The 22,416-nt window shown below is 34.5% G+C and overlaps 1 protein-coding gene across 8 annotated transcripts in view; it reads left to right on the forward strand.

The window, feature by feature from the left end:
• The window catches only part of Lama2 (laminin subunit alpha 2), a 559,330-nt gene that overhangs the window by 162,737 nt on the left and 374,177 nt on the right, over positions 1 to 22,416 (forward strand). For all 8 annotated transcript variants that reach the window (XM_048798152.1, XM_048798156.1, XM_048798128.1 and 5 more), the window contains exon 4: positions 6,225 to 6,467. In XM_048798152.1, coding sequence (XP_048654109.1) covers positions 6,225 to 6,467 — 243 coding nt within the window. The remainder of the gene's footprint in view (positions 1 to 6,224; positions 6,468 to 22,416) is intronic.

Here is a 22,416-nt window from a genome sequence, read left to right on the forward strand (position 1 = left end):
GGGGTGCACTTAATATTTTTTTCATGAAAAAAATGGAATTGCATTATATTTATATATTAACATAGGGAGAACCAAAAAGTAACTCATTTTTCAGAGATAGACTTATGATTAATATTTTTGCAGAATGAGGTAGAAAATTCTTTCAAATACTGTCTCTTGAAGAGTTAGACAATGATTCAAATCCTTTAAAAAATAATTTCAAACGTAATTGCAAATTCTCTCTTCAAAGGACTATCATTAGCCATCCAGTTAGATTATTGTTTCTTAAGAATTCTGGGGTGATGTATTAGTTCGTTTTCATCTGTATTAACTCCCTACGTCTTTAATGTGTGCATAAAATTTTTTTGTCTTAATTGGAAGCAAAGTGTTTCTGTTTCTCTTATGACCTGGGAGCCACTTACCTCCAGGTAAAGTGGCAGGTTTGCTTACCTGCAACTTTAATAAATTGATGCTCAGCAACTGTAATACATATTTGGTGGAGGAGAGTTAGATAAGTGGATTGCACATTATAATTGAGTGACAATTGCAAGTCATTTTAGTATGTGAAATTATTTTAAATGTGTTTGTCTGAAGATAGAGAGTATGGGGGAGAAATCTCCTTTTGAGCTCCCTACCACAATATTCTAGGTTTATTGAAGTAAGTAAATTTATAAGTGGACAAAGAACTCACCTAAAAACTAATAATTGGACATATTCTAAAATTAATTTTTTTAAGTGTAAAGCATTATTTAAAAACTCCTTTGTTGAACTTGATGTAAACTTAAGTCTAGTAACAGTATTATCAGTACTTATATAATTATCTCTTCAAAGAATTTTAAGATAATAGTAACTAATTTTCTGAGATTGCTCAGAAATTGTCACTGGATAGTAAAAGCCTGGTCACATGCAACTTAAGTAGAAGTGGGGCTATGAAATAGCCCTCTGTGATACATAGACTTTCTATAAATTCTCTTTTCTTCAGCCCACTCCACAGCAAAACTCCTACCTGTATCCATTGGCCCAGGACTTTCACCTGGGCAACAGCCACTGAGTTCTCTGGGCTCTGACCTCTACTCTCCTTCATCAGAAACTCTGATGAATCTTCCAGAAAATTGCCAAACTCTCTGCATCTATTTCTGTTTGTTTTTATTGGTTCCTATTTTGGTTTTTAAAATTTTTTTCTTTAGTAATCACAAGAGGAAAAGCTGATAATCATATGCGATCCATCAGCTTAGATAAGGAAACATCAAAGGCACTCTACAAAGCTTCCCAGATTATTCCAATGGGAGCGAAGCTTGACAATTCATGTTTTCTATCATCCATTTCTGACTCTTACATTGGGTAATTCTCATATATATATACACACATATATATATATGGATAAATAAGAAAATTTGACAAATATACTATTAAAGCAAGAATAAGCTTTCAAAATGTATTAGAGATGACATCAAAACTTATGGAAATGTTAAAATCCTTAACACGGCTGGTAGTACAATATTGTAGAACCTCCTTCAACATTAAACAGTTTTATTTTGTGGACATCCATTTACTCTAAGATTCACAGCCATTTGACAGCTGCGTGGGCAGTGGTGCAGAGCTTAACATTGGGTAGAAATTAAATAGCCACACACTGCTCTCCTGAGATTAGGAAAGAAGACACAGAAGAAAGTAAATCAGGTCCTAGGAGAAGGCACAAGTGCCATCTTCCATAGACAGTAGCTGTCATTAATGTTTTACGGCTTTTATGGGAACAAGCTTATAGGAAATTAGAGGACCTATGCCCTTGTTACTTCATTGAGGAGTTGTTCTTTATCCTGGCTCTTCTGTGTGCCAGTGACACTCAAAAGTCTCAGTAAATGTCCTAAACACAATAGTCTTTGGTAGCATTTTTCTAGATCTGTGATTAGTCTTTTTTTAATGCATACCCACCCAGTAATGTGTATGCTAGAAATTGGTTCTGAATATTAGACTTATCTATATGGATTATAGATGAGCTAAGATATTCAGCCCCAGGGCAGCATCCAGAGTGCTCAGAGATGCCAGGTTACTTATTTCAGGCAGTGAGACTCTGTCCAACACAGTGCTGTGCAAATGTAATTTTATCTTAGGCACAATGTGAAAATGTTTGGAAACCATCACTCGATTAATGGTTGTGATTTGTTACTTTTATTTTGGGACTGAAATACTCTTTAGAAAGACCCCATTCTCCAAATCTGCATTCAACAAGATCAAGTTCTTAACACTCTACTTATTATCAAAGTAACATCTAATTCCATGCTTTGTCAGATGAAGTAATCACACGATAGTTTGTTAGGTGGCAAGCAAATGATCAACACATGGTATAGGAAATGGTTTTCTTTGCTGCACTAAAATTTTAGATATTTGGTGTTAATTTCATAGTTATTTTAGATTTTTTTCAGGCACAAAATTTGTAAATGTGACTTCCAGCAGAAAAACATTTCTGTATCATCACATTTGATATATTTGATTCATTGAAGCGTATGAGGCTTAGTACATCTTTTGTGTGGGTGTTTTCTTTCCTTGTTGTACACCAAATAGATTAGGGATATATTCATTTGAAAATAAGGTATTAAAACTGCTGATTTTGAAGAGTTTTTATGCTGAAAACACAAGAGATAGTTAATAAAAGTAGCATAGATAACATTAAAGAGCTATTCTGTTTAGGACCATTGAAAATTTGCAGTACTTAGAAAACCACTGTTAAAATTTTCACAGTCATTCTCTGAAGCCTTGAAAGAATACTTCTATTCATTGTGTTTTTCAATAATACTATTTATGACACTTTAAAAAGTTTATTCATAATACTACATGCCAACAAATTTAATTAATTTTGCATGGGATGTGAAAGAATTCATTGAAAATAAATGAAAGAAGGATATTGTTTTGAAATAGGACTCCTTTAATATTTTCAAAGGCAGTGACTGCTTTTCCATGTCATTTAATGCTGGCTGTTATATTGAATAATAGAAGGATTCTGTGGGGTTTCTTCTAGAACTTTTTTCATGGATTATTTTGCATGTATTATTCCAGAGCCAACACAGAAATTCCAAAATTGTATATCCATATTATAGTTCCAAGAAAATTTGGCCTCTTTCTATATTTACTTGCTGAGCTGCTTTCTAAAGAATGTTCTTTATCCATGACCTCAGTATATCCTTATTTTTCTTATTGAGTACCTTTGGTCTCCAATATGCTTTGTAATCTCAGTTGTTTTTCATCTTTTAAAAATATCTCTGTGAAGTTTTTTCTCCTAGAAGGAAAGATGCTAACTTAAAATATTCATCCAGTTTCTGTCTTCCAAAGAACATGCAGTTCATTATCACTTCTGTGGTTTGACTGTAGAGGAGAGAAACTGGGAAATAAAGAGTAAAATAATTTAAGTAATTTTCTCAACTCATAGGTATATCATAAGATGAACACCAAAGAGAAGTATGCCTTAATTCCTGCAGTTCACAAAATATAATAGTGTTGACTGTGACATCAGTTCTAAGAGAAATGGCCAGTCTGAGCTTATAGCAGCAATGTGGAATTATGTTACCCAGATTTTGGTTATTTGGCTAAATCTAATTAATAGTGAGTCCCTAGAATTTCAAAAGAACTGTAATAAGGTTTGTAGCATCTTTAAAAAATGTAAAATCTATAGCTCTTTACCTCTAAACACTCAAAATTTAGTATTGACCTTATTGTTTTAAGATCCTGCCAGAAATACTTTGGCATTACCAAAAATTAGGACCAGACTTTCATATTTTATACTGGACGCAACCTTGCCTTTGCCTTTGTAGAATGAATCAGTTGGTGTGCTTCTCAGTGAATTTTCTTTCAAGGAAGTTCCATGAGATGAGTTGTTTAATAAGAACTATCTGAAATACTTGGGAGGCTGAGACAAGAGGATCAGGAGTTCAGAGCCAGCTGCAGCAACAGTGAGGCGCTAAGCAACTCAGTGAGACCCTGTCTCTAAATAAAATTTTAAAAAAAATAGAGCTGGTGTTGTGTTTCACTGGTTGAGCGCCCCTGAGATCAATCCCCAGTACACCCCCACTCCCAAAAAAAGAACTATCTGAAGGAAATTTTTTATGAACAATACCTCAAAAATTCAAAAGCAGTAAATAATTGAGAGAGTATGTTTCATCTTATTCCTAATTTTGTCCTTTCTCTGATAATTTGTATTGGAAGTTTTCTTTATTTTAAATTACTTTTATTAAAAGACATTTGTGTTAATAAAAATAATGTAGCAGAATATTGGGATAAAATTTAAAAATTCTTCTATCTCCTTTCCTTGACTCCTCTTTCTGAATCTCCAGAGATGCCAGCTTTAGTATGCTTATGTGTAGCCTTGCCATAAATGTTTAAGCGTTTTCAAGTATTTATAGGCATGCTTATTATGTTATATATATGTGTGTAATATATATATATATATATATATATATATATATATATATATATATGCAATTATATTAACATGTGTACCTTTGTAATATAAACACATCAATATTCACTGCCTATAGTGATATTCAGTAATGGTCAATGTCTATACCAATGACAATGGATATTTTGACTGTTCCTTGCTCTGCTGGAAATAATCAACTAGTCTCAGGGAAGGGGTAGTGTTTAGGAGGTTGATTGTACAGCAGTGGTTTACCAACAAACACAAAAACATATCAGTATTTTAGCCATCCAGGGTAATCATAATTGAACCTAAAAGTTGAATACAGATCCAACTGCCATCATTTGAGGCTTGTGATTTTCCCCTCGCTTGTACACAGTGTGCTCATATCTCATAAAGTTCTCAAGCACCGTTATCTGAGTCAGCGGAACTTCCCTTTCTGTATCAACTTTTCATATTTTTGAATTCAATCCCTTCATGTATACCATAGATATTATATATGAACTTGTGAAGGCCTCCTGTCAAAACAATAAAGCAGATAGAGTTTATTTCTAGAACATTCTTTTAAGATTCACTCTATGGCACAGCAGGCCTTTTACCACATTGTAGTGTGCCTGTCCTAATTGTACCCCACCAGTGGTCCCCATTACCCAGAGCTTAAAGCTGTCAAGCTTCCCACATCTTATAGCATTTACCAACCAAGAATGTATCATTTTTTTTATTATTATTGTAATTTCCATGTCTCATTATTACCTTATATTTTCAACACAGTTTTAAAGTAGTTTGTATGTATATTTCTATCTTGGACATTGCATAACATATCATTCAATAGTGTTTATATATTACACTTTTGGAATTATTGACTTCATTTGTAAAGACATATATATACTATCCTAAACACTTGGAATATTTATTTTAAGATCTATTTTGCATCTTCTATGTGAATTTGGAAATAGAGGATTGTCACATTCCTCTCAATTGTCACTGTTAATTTGTAGTAACAATGCCATTTCCTTTATTTCTCCATTTTTAACATTTTTACCTCTTATAAAGAGAAGGTATCAAATTTTTCATTTAATATGTTTCAACTTCAATCAATTATCTGCATGTCACTGAAATTTTTTCTCCATTTTTTAATATTTGGGAATATAGAGGAATTTACATTGGTTGAGTATTTCTGCTAAGTTCTTTGCCAGATACTTTACATACATTATCTCATTTAATCCAAACTGTCTCTTCCTGGTATGCTTATTCTAGACTTTAATTCACAGAAAAGGAAGCCAAGAGTTGGAAATCTTCCCAGGTTCACATAAATGATGGGGCTACAATTTGAACACATGAGGGTGCCTCCAAAGCTCGTTTTTTTTTGTTTTGTTTTCTGTATTATCTTAGTCCATCAAAATAGTACTTTTTAAAGCACTAAGTGACATAAGTAAGCATGTTTCCTCGATTATCTAGTACTAGTCACACATGGGATTTCTTACACATTTTTTGTGGGTGAATAAATTAGCAGACCATAAATACTTTCATTGGTAATAGTCATAAAGGAACTTTAAAAGTTAGGTGAAATGATGCCAATGAGTTGTTAGACAACTAAAATCTAGTCCTAATCCATTGCTTTTAAAGTCATGGCTGTCAAAAGGAAACATCGCTTCTTAGCAAACAGGTATTAAATATGAGCATCCAATAGTAAAATCATTTCAGAGAACATAATAGGGTTATAGAATAAAAGTAAAATAAAATCTCCCATATCAGTCAGCTGCATATTTGAGAATAAAAAAAAAAAGGTGAAAAGACTTTGGAATTGAAAAGTCATGCTGCTGTCACTCTTCCCCAGGTGTTCCAGATTGCTTATGTGATTGTGAAAGCAGCTAACTCCCCTCGGCCTGGGAACTGGATTTTGGAACGCTCACTTGATGACATCGAATACAAGCCCTGGCAGTACCACGCTGTGACGGACACAGAGTGCCTGACCCTCTACAATATTTATCCCCGCACTGGACCTCCATCCTATGCCAAAGACGACGAGGTCATCTGCACTTCATTTTATTCCAAAATACACCCTTTAGAAAATGGAGAGGTAAGATGAGAATACTCACCATTGAAGTACACTTTATATGGCAAAATAAGCCTGTCAGAAAGACTTGAATATATCAGTAATTAATGTCAGAGAGATTTTAAATGGGATTTAGCAGAAGTACATTTAAATGAGTTATTAAATAAAAAAAGAAAAAAAAAAAACCCAAGGTGATTAGAATGTTAACTACCTTCATGTGTCTCCTATCTCCAATAAAGATCAGAGAATAGGAAATGGGTTTAAGCTGGAAAGTCAGTGATTAATTTTATATAAAAAGACTTTCCTGATGGTGAGGATTGATAATGATTAGAGAAAGGCTGGAGACCTTAAAGAAAGCCTTACATTTGTGTATGCTCTGGTCTGAAGATGGAGACAAAAGAGGGGAATTTGTGAAGAAATGGAATCTACATGAAGGGCCCAAATAAAAAAAATCCTGAGTCGTGGATGTGTTTCTGCTATCACCACAGAGTGCTACAGTGGGGTTTCTTTGCTCTGGTTGGGCCATTCTGAATATTAATGTGCAGGATTCTGAGGTTCTCAATTATGTGCAAGTAGGCTGTATGCTTAAATCAAAAGTGTTCTGCTACCCCGTAGTGTTTTTCATCCTGCAGCTAAAATTTTACGTTTATTCATTAATTTTAAGCTACAGATTCAAGCCATGACTTCCGTGTTATTAGTTTTGTGTTCTTCCTCCAGTTGTTTTAAGTTATCTGTGCCTCAGTTTCATCTTCCATAAATTGGGAACATAAATGATCACTTTTATCATATGATTCCCATTATGATTAAATGGATGATTATATAGAACAATGCTGACATGTACACCAAGTGCTATAAGCATGAACTATTTAGTGCTATAAGCATTTAATATTTTTGTCATTGCTGCTGCTATTTCAGTAATAATGATAGCAATAGCTACCATATTTATTATTATTCTCTTCTCAAATACTCAAACCTGGATTTACTAATTCTTGAATTCTCTAGTGCCCCTTTATTATATTTTCCTGACCTGACTCCCTTTAATATGTATGATTAACCTCCTTTCATCCTACTTGCTTGACAGCTCCTCAACTAACCATCCTGATAACCTCTAAGTTGGAAATATCTAAGTAAAAATGTACCTTACACATCTGACATCTGAATACCATGGCTTAGCTCACCTACCCTAAACATGCTCAGAACATTAGCCAACCATTGGGCAAATTGACCTAACACGAGGCCTATTTTATAATTATATGTTGAGTGATCTCATGCAATTCACTGACTACTCTACTGAAATTGAAGAACAGAGTGGTTATTTGGGTACAGGAGACACTGATGAACATTTTGTAGACATAATGAGATGTGAAGACAAAATGTCCAAAAGTGTTGACAACATGGCAGATTGTAGAAAATGGATTGTTCTTGCCTGTGATCCTGCGGCTCACTGAGAGCTGTAGCTCCTGATGCTGCCCAGCATCACAAGACAGGGTGGAACCCCATATCACTAGCCTGGGAAAAGATCCAAATTCAAAATTCAAATTACATTTCTACTAAATGAATATCATTCATTTAGTAAAAATATCCTAAGTGAAAAATCCTAAGTCAGGGACTGTCTGTACTTGTGTCTGATATTCTTTCCTCCTAAGACATCAGAAGGTAATGTCATCTGTTACATTCCCACATTCAGAAAAACTACACTCATATTCTATCATGGCTACTCAGACCAATCCATGCTATCCCTAAACACTTCTGGGGGACAGTTAGGTGTCTGACATAAATCTGTCAGACTCCTTTTAGGCAATATTATTCTATGAGTTTAAACTTTATTTCAAATTCCATGTTCAAAAATACCAGTTTTGGGGGAAAAAAAAAAAAAAAACATTCCAAATGGTGCTCTCAGCAGAGATCTCAATCTACCAAATGACAAGGAGTCAAATGTAGTGAGCCAAACATCTGTTCAACCTGCTCTATGCCCAGAGGCAGCCAAGACATGGCCAGTTTGGCTTCTGGATATGGAAGGGGGAGTAGAGAGAAGACATGTGTGGGAGCTGAATTTTTATTATTTCTTCTCCTCGATCCAGGTTTTACTCAGGTCTAATGATTATCTAATATTTTAAGATTTTTTACTCTTTTAAAAAATGACCCAATTCAGAAATTGGTTGAGCAAGATAAAAACTATAAAGCAGAGCGCCTCACCCTGCTCTCCCTCCATCCTTTAGACCACATCAACCTACCAATGTGGAACAAACCTACATGTCTGTTTAGTTATTTATTTCTCTAATTGACAATATCATTTCTACTCTTAGAACAACATTCACTAAAAAATGCTCAGTGATGGTGACTATTAAGAAGTTAAAGTTAGGAACAGAAAACAATTCAGCATATTTGAAGTAGAATGATAGGTTTTAAGAGCATGAATTAAATTCGGAATTATCCTAGACTTTCTACTCATTTTGAAGAATTTATTTCATGGAATGTTTCTTTTTAGAATAAACAGCCTCAGAGAAGGCAGGTGATATTAGCCAGGACACACAGCTCCTGTGATAGTAGAGCTGAAATAAGAATACAGGTCTCCTGCTAGAGAGGAAAAAGGAAAAGAAGGATGGGGGCTGGATCACATAAAGCAGAGGGAGAGTAGAGTAGAGGAAGGGGACCAGGGGAGTGATATTGGCCAAATTATATTGTTATACTATGTATGTGCACTAATATATAACAACAAATCTCCCCATTATGTACAACTCTAATGGACCAATATAATATGTAGAAGGGAAAAACAATAAAGAATCCAGGTCCCCTACTCCCTGGTAAATGTTTCTTTCATACTCTAGCAAAGACTAGAAGTTGGTTTAAAAAAATCTGTTGATAGTTCTTAAACTCAGAAATAATTTAGAGGAGTTGTACATACTGTTGCTGAAACCAGTGTGCTTTTGAAGAGTTATAATTCTGAGATAACTTGGTATAGGAAAACATACATGGGAGTAAAAGTTTAAACTTTATTTCAAATTCCATGTTCAAAAATACCATTTTTAGTTCTTTCTGGGACCTCAAGTCAGTTAATCATCAGTGAATTTATTTTTGTTTGGTATGGGGGATTGAACTCTGGGACACTTAATCGCTGAACCACATCCCCAGCCCATTTTTGCATTTTATTTAGAGACAGGGTCTCTCTGAGTTGCTTGGGGCTTTGCTAAATTAGCGAGGCTAGCTTTGAACTCATGATCCTCCAGCCTCAGCCTTCCAAGCTGCCGGGATTACAGGCCTGCACCACTGTGCCTGGCAGTTCTAAGGCATCTTTGTGTTCTAAAGCAACATTGTTTTGGGTAACATATTACATTTGAAGATATAAACTTTTTTGGATGCTTGTCTACAATATTTCCTAGACAAATGACTGTAAAATTAATCTTAGTCTCACTCATTAACTTTTGGTTTTAAAATGATATTGTTTTAGATAGCACCTGAAATACAATTATTAAGTGTTTATGTTCAAAACTTCCCAAAGAAGTGACAATAAAATTAAAGAAACAAATGTAGAGACTAGGAAATAAAACATGAAAGTACAACTACTATAACAGAAACGTGTAGAGGGGCAAATCCACCCCAGCCCCCAAAAAAGAAGTCACAATGAGAAGGTAAACTCAAAATACAGAGAAATCAGCAACAACTCTAAGTATCTCAAATTTCAAGGCCAATATGCAAATTCATCTTCAATAATGTGTATAACATGAAGTAAACAATAGAATTCACCTCCATTGTTGAAAAATATTTTATTAAGCATAAATTTTAGGTTTGTAGTTATTTTATTTTGGTACATTTGGATATTTTCTGATTTCCATTTTACTCTTTTTATTTTGGTACATTTGGATATTTTCTGATTTCCATTGTTTATGTAGAGAAACTTTTGTTTACCCTTTTGTCTTCTTCTATCTTTGATCTAGGTATTTCTTCTGGTATACTTCTAGTTCATAAATTCTCCCTCAGTTATGTGAAATATATTAAAATGATTCATAGAATTCTAATTTTATTTATCATATTTTTAGTTTCTAGAATTTCTGAGTTACTTAAAATAGAAGCTTGTAATTTCTAGTTTTACATTGAAATTCTATATTTATATTAAATTTTTAATTCTATTATATATAACATTCAAATTTTCAATATTCTATTTTTATCTACTTGAACACAAGTTTAACAACTGTTAAGCATTTCAGTTTGGTAATACCATTCCTTTATGTGTATATTTTGTTGTCTGTTTCATCTACTGGTTTTCTTTTAAACTGTATTATCTCTTTTTATCCTGACCACTTTGTATAAGAGAAATTGTAATTTGATAAGCTATATAAATATATGTAGAAAAAATCTAGGGAGGAAGATATTTTCTTCACCTTGTGAGGTTATCCTGATCCTTCTGCTATCCCATGGCAATCTGGATCCTCTTAAAACAATTTAGAGATTCAAGTATCTGAGACACTCAGATGACTCAAAGCTGTGCTATAACCCAGGGACAGCTGCTTTAATTCCAGTTATCCTCATTCCTGGAATGCCTGTCTTTGGAGTCTAAGCCATTACCAATCATCCTCCTACTAGTCCCAGAATCTAACTTTCGTCCTCTTAATACAGCAGGGCTGTCAGAAACATGGCTTAGTATCTCAGACATGTTTTTTGGACAAGAAAATGCCCACAAGACCAAAGTTGTCACAATAAGCCAATCACCTATTGAAACATTTTTCTTCTCCTCAATATTAAGGTTACTCTTCATCCTCTAAAGAGCTCTTAGGTGGCTTTTAACAAATGTCTTTGTATATTTTATCCAGTTTGTCATCATTGAGAATCTAGCCCTAGAATATAACCTGCTATAAACAAAAGCAAAGTCACATATGCATTTAAAAAATGAACTTTTTATTTTGGAATTATGATGAATTGATATAAATATAAGAAGAATAAATCCTCATATCTCTTCATCCCACTGCCCTAAGGATAATATCTTACATGATGCATATTTCAAAATGATGTCAACACTGATGCATTACTGTTAAATAAATCACAGACCTCGCTAAGATTTCATTAGTTTTACCATTAATGCTCTTTTTCTCTTATGGGATCCAATTCAGGATTCCACATTGCTTCTAGTGAATGTGTCTCCTTTTGTGCTTCTGATCTCTAACCATTTTAAGAGATATTTCACATATTATATAAGAGGTATTTTGTAAATACTAGTCTATGTGGGCTTGACTGATATTTTATTATAATTATATTGGGCTTCTAGGTTTAGGTTAAGAATGTAATGCAGGAAACGGGTTTCTTATTTATTTATTTATTTATTTTTTATTTAATTTATTTATTTTTATGTGGTGCTGAGGATTAAACCCAGTGCCTCACACATGCTAGGCAAGTGGTCTATCACTGAGCCAAAACCCCAGCCTCTTATTTATTTTCATATGTGTAGCTCTTTTGCATATATGCTGCAATTTGGTGTGTGTGTGTGTGTGTATTTGTTTTTTTTTTTTTTTTCTTTTTGGTCTTTATTTTTGAACCAGGTGTTAAAATTAAAAAAAATGTCAAATCCACTGAGCCTTTTTACATTGTCACTTGTTTGGAGAATTTTGAGGAAATGTACCAAACGTTTTAAAACATTTTAAAATACTATATTTCAGGTTAAAAGTATATCATCTCAGAGCCAAAGATATTTTAGGTAAATTCTTTATTGATCTATTAAAGGACATCCTGGCTTGACTTCAATCTCGGCATCTGAAGTTCAGAACTTCCTCTGCCCATACCATCATTGCAGGGTCTGGCCCTTCCTCTGACCTCCTTGCTCCTGCCACCCCAACTCACTACTTTCCCTGGTTTTCCTCAGTCCCTCGCCTGCTCTCCAGTTCACATGGCTTTCAGGAGATCAACAAATGTTAATCATGAGGATTTACCAGGAGAGTACTTTAGAACAAATACCCAATTCCCAAAATAACAAGGTTCAACTACTTCCAAGAAAGAGATTACCATAGAATCTAGCATTCTGGGCTACCTCCAAGGAAGAAGCTCACCCCTAGCTTTGAGATAATCATAGGGTATCAAACCTTAGGACTTGGTAAAGGAGGGATAATGAAGGGATAACCTTGTGTATTCTTATCTAGGCTACAAACAGAGGGAAGCTTTGAGAAAAACCTTACAAGAGTCTCATTTTTGAAGGGCAATTTTGTATCATCAATGTCAAGAGAAGGCTCAGCAGGGACACACTTTTCCCTGTTTTGAGAGAGTGATATTGAACTCACTAATAGACATTGCATTGCAGAGTATAAAGCAACAGACCACGGGGGGCCCCTATTATTTTATGAGGCCAGTCATAGGGAAAGCTCTGGTGGGCACAGCTACATAGACTTACCTCTCCAGCAGTGCCAGAGGGAGCCAACACCATCAGGAGCCACTATCATGGCCCATGAGCTACCTCTGTTAAACCAGTTGTTTCCAGAGCTACTAGGAACCCTGAACAGGAATGCCACTTGGAGGCACCACTGAGAAGCTGGCTTCACTCTGAAATCACCTAGAAGCATTTGAAAGATAGCTATTTTGGAGACCAGTGCTTTTAACTCAATAAATTCAGGAAGGGCTCAGGAAGCCTTCTGTATGTTTTCAACAGATGCTTCTGGAGACTCTGATGTCTCAACTCCTAGTTTGTTTGTTTAGACATCCATCTTTAACTTTCTCCAACCTTGTAGGAGAGCAGGGTACCATTTATTTAAGGAGAGAAAATTGGTCACAATAACTACTTATATGAGGAAAGAAACTAATGTTTTTCTCTAAGGAAACTTCACAGGCTTTTATGAACTGAATCTCTGGCTGGTTTTGAGTTGAGTAAATGAGCTTGGAGCTTTAACGAGGTTACTGATGGTTGGAGAGGTGGCTGAGAGAGGAATTACATTTATGATATTGAGAAGGATGGGTATACAGATAGCAATGCTTCTAGGTGTCCTAGAATTAAAATTGTAATCCATGTTTATCTGTTATATGAGATTGTTTTCCCCTTTCTATAACTGGGATTATTACTTTTAATTTACTTGAATTGCCACTAGACTAATAACTAAATATTCATGGTTACCATGGTGATGTTGACTCAATTTCCTCATACAGAGACCTTTAGGTTATTTGCATATGATTCCCTTTATTTTTTACTCTAATCCTACACACTCTCCTGCAGTAAACTCAATGGAACTTAGATTCACTTTGAGTTTGCTTTTGAAACATGGTAGTCTTGTACAAAAATCCCTGGAGAAACCATCATTAATTCTTGAAGACAATTTTTTTTGGTAACTGTATGTACAGCTTTGATATTATTTTGATTTCCTATGTGACAGAATTTTATATAAAGAAACAGAATATTTTTCTTTCTCTTTTCATCATCTGACATTATGGTGATCCTTAGAATTGCAAATACTGGAGAGAGAAGAAACAAAACCAACCCTGTATTAAAAAATGTTTCAGAGATTCTCCTTTGATATAATATTGTTAAGAGTATAGCAAGATTTCATATGTGAGCTCTTATGGAGATGTCGGAATAGAAATGAGGAACTAGTCCTTCTCAATTACTCTTAAAATCTCTCCTTTAGTGAGCAGCAGGGTATTACTAATTAGTTTCTCTTATGAATGCAGTTTAGGTAAATAATAATTTGAGATTTCAAACTTCCTTTCTCTAAAATAATGCTTGCATTGAACAACATTAGGTCAGTAAATACCCCTTGAGCAAGAACATGAAAGTTCCTCCTTGCCATGAGGATTCTATGGAGTCCTCCAAGAAATGAAAAGTTTCAACTCTGCTGGAATACACAGAGCACTTGAGATATCTTGTCACAAAGCATTATATCACATAAAACCCATATTTAATTTAAAGCATTTTCTTTTTAATAGATTTTATTATTATATTACCTTTGTAATAAAAAGACAAAATTAAAAAGATTGTATTTCTCCTTTCTTTATATGGATCAGTTTATAGATTTCCTCCACCCACACCCAAAATGTTGGACCCAGAAAGTGTCAGGAAATCCATTAATATGGTATTGCTGATAAACAAAGATGGTGAGAGAAAATGAATAAGAATGGACTCTTGAGGAGATAGCATCAATATTTAAGAGACCCATATATCTTAGTATTGTAGAATAAGATATACCAGGGTCTACTAAAATGAAACAGCTCTTGTTAAGCTAGGTTAGGAAATTCATAGTTTTGGTAGAAGACAAAAGAACTGTACATTGTCTTTGGGAGTATTCACTAGATTTGACTTTCAGATAATTCTGCCAATGATTAACAATGAGGCTGGCACAAACAAGTAAACTATCTAATAGGTGGCCAGGCCAATTCCCAGAGCTATAGTGCAGATGAAATTAGATTATTTATGGCAATGACCTGTATAACCTTTGTAATGTGATAGCAAATTCCCTTGGTTCATAGCTAACATTGACTTAAACCAACTCCTCACTGTAGAATGACTGAGCTGGCTTAGTCTGGATTGACAGCAGGGAGTATCATGGGAACAGAACCATATTGTACTGATTTGTGGAATCATTCCTAGTGTAGACAGGGGCTCCTAAGCAAGACTGAATAAATGAGTGAGGCAAAGAACTGTAGCTTGCTAAAGTATAAAAGACCAGAAAGAACAGGGCAGGCCTCAAGTAGTGACATAGGTTCAGTACAGGGCCAAGAAGACAATAACAATTTTTGTACCTTAATTTTATGACAAATATTAGTCTAAGAGTTTTATGAGTATAAAGTCACATATAGTGATCCCTCTTTATCAGCAAGAGGGTGGGCCATTTCAAGATCCTAAATGGATTCCTGAAATCTCAGAGTACTGAACCCCAGATATTTTTCCTATTATACATGCCAATAATAAAGTTTAATATAAATGAGGCATAGTAAAGCAATTAACAACCATAACTAATTGTAAAATAGAGTAATTATATATGTGTAATATAATGTGTGAATATATAATATAGTATAATAAAATTATCAGCATGATATTTTTGTACTCTGGGGTCATTAAGTAAATAAAGGATTTCCATGAGCCCAATCACTGGGATACCACCACAGTCACTCCAATGTCTGAGATAGTTATGAAGTGACATATGGGCAGGTATACAATGTGGATACACTGCACAAACAATGATTCATGTCCCTGGTGGGATGCAGCAGGACATAGGAGAGTGAGATAGTATTCCATTGTGCTACTCAAAACAGCGCAAAATTTAAAGCTTATGAATTACTGCTAGAATTTTTGAGGTAATATTTTCATGCCATTGTTTCAGTTAGTCATGAAAAGCCAAACCCTGAATAAAGAGGGACTACTACATTCTAATATTTTATTCTCTTTATACCTGAGATAAAGATGGTACAGACAGGGGACAAGACTTTCCCAAGGTGGCATAGCTGGTAATTTTTCCAGCTGTGATTTAAACTTAATGTGTCCTCAGAGCATCAGAAAGGTGTAGGGTTAAACCTTTTTCCTTTTTGTCTGGGTTTTCTGGAAAAAAATATCCTGGTTGCTGAGCTGAAAGCCTAGGTGTCCCCACCTTCTAACAGGCCTTGCTTTCTTTGTGTGTGAAGTTGCTTGAGCCTGGGTTTTAGCTACTACCTATTTTTACTTCTGCATTTTCACTCATTTGTCAACATTTAAAATCAAGTCTAAATTCCTGAGCAAACATGCCATAAAGGAATGGTAGGTTGTTTGAGATTGGATGAGTCTTATCAGCTTTATTCCATATAACCAAAGTAGTGTCTAAGCCTTTTCAGTTAAAATGTGAACCCCAAGGAGAGGAAGAGGATTAGTACAGCAACTCTTGGTTTTGTTACCAATAAAATTGGCAGTAACATTTAGGTCTATGATATTTTATCAGTTACAAAGTACTCTGTCATATACTATTTCATCTGATTCTCTCCAAAGCCTTGGAGAATTTTGAAGCCCAAATTTTTATTATTCTCAACTAACTTATAGATGGAAGCTTGTCTGAGAAAATACAGGACTAAATTTCAACATTAATATCTGGTCTAGATCTTGTGATTGGCAAATCTCATAATGACTCCACTTTATAAACTGAACCCTTGGGTGCAGTCAGCCATCTTCTAAATGTGACTTTTCCATTGGCCACAAGGACTTGTGTAACACCGTGTGGGTAATTAAGTGCCATCCACTTTCTCAACTGGGAAAACCTGAGGGTGTGTCTGTGCCAGTTAATCAGTTTCACAAAGGAAAGATAAGGTACTGTTATCTTTATTGCAGAAGTATACTTGAAAATACAACAAAGGATCTTGAAGCTATTAAAATAAGGTTCTGATCCTCAGGGAAACTATTTCAACACTGAAGCTATCATCAAAAGTCCTTGAGACAAGTAACCCAGGATGGGAATGGTTATGATTACACTTTACAAGCAAACTTAAAAAGGAACTGTTTTACCAAGTCCACTGTAAAACAGTGAAAACTAGAGGAAAATCCACTGCAAGGAATTCTATCTAGCCTGAGGATATGTACTATTTTACAATATGGAAGACTGACTGCTACCACATATTTTCATTGAAAATATATAAATGAATAACTTCACTGAACTCTGCTACCTGGGGAATACATAAGACATACAATTTAAATTCTAACCATGGGTAGCAAAAATCCTATGATACTCAGTTTACAGAGAAAAATGACAACCCTAGCAAGATTATAAGTTAGAAAATTATATTTTCCTTGTGTAAATTTGTTCTTAAGATTCATTCAATAATAAGACTTATTTATTTTCCTATTCAACTGACAAGTGCCTTCTAAAACCAAACATACTATTAGGTTAAGACATATAAAATTGCCAATATTTGACTATTTTTAGTCAACAAATGCATTTTAATATGTATTAAAGTAATATATGCCAAAGCATGAACAGAAATACTTACAGAAATTTAATCTCTACCAAATATAATCTTAGCTACACACAATATTTCAGCAAAAACATCAATGGGAAATCAAACCCTTTCAATGAAACAATAATTTATATGTATAATGATATATACTAGCTGACTTATGGTTCCCCTTATTCCTGGAATCATAATAAGATCACTATTAAGCTAAAAGGAGTCAAGCTGTATTTATTTCTGAATTTGTGGGGGAGGGAGAAAGAAGCAAATACTACTTTCATATGAATATTTGGCATGATGTCAGGTTACATGAAAGCTGAAAGTATATTGGTTACTGGTAATAAGGTTGGGGACAGTGTGGTTGAGGTTCATAGAAAATAAAGTATGTTTGTGTATATGTGTGTGTCCATAGAAATACATTTCCTGTTTCCTGATACTTGGGAACAGGAATGTTCCTCTATTCCATCACATGTAAAAATGTTAGTTTTATCAGGAGTGACAGATAATACCTTTTTAGAGGCATTTCACATATTTTTAAACCTGACATCCACTTATAGCAGTTATCTACTATTCTTTTCAGGGTGAATTACCTTATTGTAAGATTATTGATGAAAATTCTTAAAGATTATGTCAAGAAATAGAAGAAACCATCTATTGCCTTTGAAGGAAAAAATCATAGAAATGATTTAATTTTGCCTTCTTCCTTATCTCCATATTATTTCAGGGCATGAAAAACATTTTGCTCTTCTTCTTACAGTTTGTTATGTTATATCCACTTATCTTAAAATAAGATAAACTTTTGTGTTGTATTAGCTACAGTAGAGCAGCTGACACATTTATCACTACTAAGCAAAAGATAGGGCAACAAAAATATGGCTAAGATACAGTTTCAGTTCAACCAACAAATGACTTGAGATTAAGAATAAATTTAATGAGTTTATGTAGTCAATGAATGGAATTCAACAATTAACGTTTTTACCCATTAACAAATATGGAGAACCATCTGCGTGCCCAGCAGTGTCTCAGGATACAGGGAGGGAATAAAGTAAATTTGAGGCATTATATACAACATAAAATGAATCAATAAGAGTCTGGGAGAAAGTGGTAAAGGCATTCTTAGTACAGAAAAGGTGTAGTTACAGGGTGACACAGACAGAGGAAATGCCAGCGACTCACCTAGGGAACGGCCTCCTTGACACATAGAGAATGTGGGAAGGATTAAATGGAGACAGGCTGTGTTCATAGCAATTGCTTTGACTCATCATGATTATTTCGGCTTCTGAATAACTGAATAAATTGAGTAAACAGTTTGTCCATTCTGAGCTGTAAAACAGTTTCAAAACGAGGAAATATCATTTTAAACTTGGGGAAAAAACACCTACCTTGCAGAAACATGTCGCAGAAGCAGATTTTAGGGAAGCAGAGTTCTTTCCCTAAACAATAATTATAGCAAAGTCTTGTTAAAAATAAAAATAAGTATGTTTATCAGTATAAGGAGTGAAAACATTTGGAGTTTTGCTTTAGTTTATGAAATGTATCTTGTTTTGCCATTCTTTCCCCACAGTGCGCACACATGTGGGGCTCATTCTTTGGCCTGAGGGACAGTCCCTAAAGGGGCAATGTTTTAGTTTCCTATTTTTCACCAGTGTTTTGTTAACTCGTTCCTTTTAATAATTCCCCAAACAGTCCTGGGTAATATTTGACTTCTAAGTGAGTCCATTTGGCAAAAGATGGACATATTCTTTTTTGCCAGGGTTCCATGCTAAGAAAAGCATGTGCATTTATCTTGAAACAATGGCTAGTGAAAAGCAACAGAGAACTAATAGAACAAAAATACAGAGAGACAAGCCCAAAGCAAGCAAAGCAACTGGCTTTAACTTCAGCATTATACTGAATTGTGTGTCATGACCAAGTCTCTACTAGTTAATCCCATCAAGCACCTGATACTAACACAGTATTGGTGCCAATACTATGCCATATTTTGTTACTATTTCTCTGTAGTATAGTTTAAGGTCTGGTATAGTGATGCCACCTGCTTCACTCTTCCTGCTAAGGATTGTTTTGGCTATTCTGGGTCTCTTATTTTTCCAGATGAATTTCATGATTGCTTTTTCTATTTCTATGAAGAATGTCATTGGGATTTTGATTGGGATTGCATTAAATCTGTATAGTGCTTTTGATAGTATGGTCATTTTGACAATATTAATTTGGTGTATCCAAGAACAAGGTAGATCTTTCCATCTTCTAAGGTCTTCTTTAATTTCTTTCTTTACTGTTCTGTAGTTTTAATTGTAGAGGTCTTTCACCTCTTTCATTAAGTTGATTGCCAAGGTATTTTTGTGTGTGTGGCTATTGTAAATGGAGTAGTTTTCTTTATTTCCCTTTCAGAAGATTTGTCACTTATATACAAAAATTCCTTTTATGTATGGGTGTTCATTTTATATCCTACTTTGCTGAATTCATTTACTAGTTCTAGAAGTTTTCTGGTGGAATTTTTTTGGGGTATTCTAGGTATAGAATTATGTCTTTGGCAAATAGTGCCAATTTGAGTTCTTCTTTTCCTATCTGTATCCCTTTAATTTCTTTCATCTGTCTTATTGCTGTTGCCAGTGTTTCAAAAACTATGTTAAATAGAAGTGTTGAAAAAGGGCATCCTGTCTCGTTTCTGTTTTTAGAGGGAATGCTTTAAATTTTTCTCAATTTAAAATGATGTTGGCTTGGGGCTTAGCAAAGATAGCTTTTAAGATGTTGAGATATGTTCCTGTTATCCCTAGTTTTTTTAGTGTTTTGAACATGAAGGAGTGCTGTATTTTGTAGAATGCTTTTTCTGCATCTATTGAGATATCATATCATTCTTGTCTTTAAGTCTATTAATGTGATGAATTACATTTATTGATTTACATATGTTGAACCAACCTTGCATCCCTGGGATGAACCCCACTTGATCATGGTGTACAATCTTTTTGATGTTTTAGTATTCAATTTTCCAGAATTTTCTTGAGAATTTTTGCATCTATGTTCATTAGAGATATTAGTCTGAAGTTTTCTTTTTTTTTGATGAGTCTTTGCCTGGTTTTGGAATCAGGGTGATATTGGCCCCATAAAATGAGTTTGAAAGTGCTCCCTCTTTTTCTATTTACCTTGTCTCTTTTAAAAAAAAATCTTTATTTTTACTTATAGGTGGACACAATATCTTCATTTTATTTTTACATGGTGCTGAGGATAGAACCCAATTCCTCACACATGCTAGGGCAGCACTCTACCTCTGAGCCAGAATCCCAGCCCTACCTTGTCTCTTGATTGCATTATTTTCTCTTGTGCTTGACTTAATCTTATGTTGTTTTGTTTACTATGGTCCTAGAAGCAATAGGCTGTACTGTACATTCACATACATGCTCATGTGCACATACACAAACACTGATACACGTAGACATCATATATCCTAGATATGTAGAACCTATAATATTTGGGTTTTGTGGAAGTACACACTATGATGTTTACACACAATGGAATCACCTCACCATATGTTTCTGAGAACATATCCCATGGGAAGTGAAGCAAGCCTATGCAGCAAAACAACAAAATAAACAAAAACCCTCTGTGACTACAGAAACAGCATCTAAACATGGACAGAGAATGGCAAATGGTATTCTCAAGAAGATATACAATCAGGACAGTAGCAAAACGAGGGAAATGATGTCCTGGGCAGTCCTGAAGTGTTTGTGCATTTCTTTCTACCCACAGAGACATGCTGATGAAATTTACCAAGGCCCACTAGTGTCCTTGAGGTATCCCATAGAGGGAAGCCCAGATATATCAGCCATCCTCAGTTCTGCCTGGCTAAGGCCTTGCATTAAGGCTAAGAGGAGACATGGTTTGGGACATTTTATCCCTATCACTGGAAAATTAGCACAGCTGGTGTCTAACTTTCTTTTTCTGAAAATGGCACAGGTAATTTTTCAGCCAAATAAGATTTTTATCAAAAGAGGAAACAAAGGCAGAATAGGAAGAGGAGCAGATGTCAGTGCTTCCAATGATGCTAAGTTTGTTTAAATATAATAAAAGAAATAGCATTTCCAGGCTCTTTAAAGTTCCAAAATTGAAATTAAACCAAATAATGACAAATAGGATATTCACATATTTTTTTTTAAATAAAAGGACTTGAATTACACATTGAAAAGATAAAACATAAAATTAAAATTGAAAAGATAAAACATAATTAGTTCAAGAGTAATCAGTGAAATATATGCCGAACCAAACAATACTTTGATATTCTGGCCTGGAAAGAGAATTTGGGATAATTTGGAAAAACAACATCTCTATGACTCCGTCCAGAACTCACAGCTGCAGAAACAGAAGTAAACAAGTCCTCCTGTTGAAGGACTGCAAGGTTGAGGAACAGCTAGAGACTCAACACCAAATGAATTCTTGTTAGTTCTCATTGATATGATTATAACTCATACAAGTTCCCAAAAGGAAAACTACAAAGGATGTTTGTTGAGATAGGAATACAAATAGCTTTTGCTTGTTTGTTTTGTTTTAAATCAGGTAACAAGAATGAATGTTTTCTGTGTTTGCTTCAAAAAATATTTATTTTCTATGCAGTCATTTAAAATAAGATCTTCCTTGTTTCTTTTCATAGATGAAGAGGTTGAAAGTTGCTACTGTTTATTAGGCATTGCTGAAAGCAACTGAGTTCCATGAGAGAGGGGGCCATGACTTAATCCTTCTTACATTTCTCCACTGCTTGGATTACATCACAAGAACATACATGTAAGGCCTTCCTTGAAGACATTCAAATTCAATAAATCATGCCTTGGTGAAGAAAGTAGGACCTAACTTATTTAGCTTGACTATCGTGATTGATAAACCAGCTAGTCTTCAAATATCTATTAAATTTGTGGCAGGAAAGCAACACCTTAGAATTTTTTAGTATTTACATATGTCATTTGTTTATGTGCTAAAGCTACACCAAAATAGCAGGAGAATCAAAAACAAAATGGTAAACTATGATTCTGAATTCAAGTTTAAGCACAAATTATTTGAAAATTATTTTAATTTTATGTATATTTCATTTCTTGGGCACTGAAGAGAGCTT

Source organism: Marmota marmota, unplaced genomic scaffold, assembly GCF_001458135.2.
Source record: "Marmota marmota marmota unplaced genomic scaffold, marMar, whole genome shotgun sequence".
In the NCBI taxonomy this organism is placed as follows: Eukaryota; Metazoa; Chordata; class Mammalia; order Rodentia; family Sciuridae; genus Marmota; species Marmota marmota.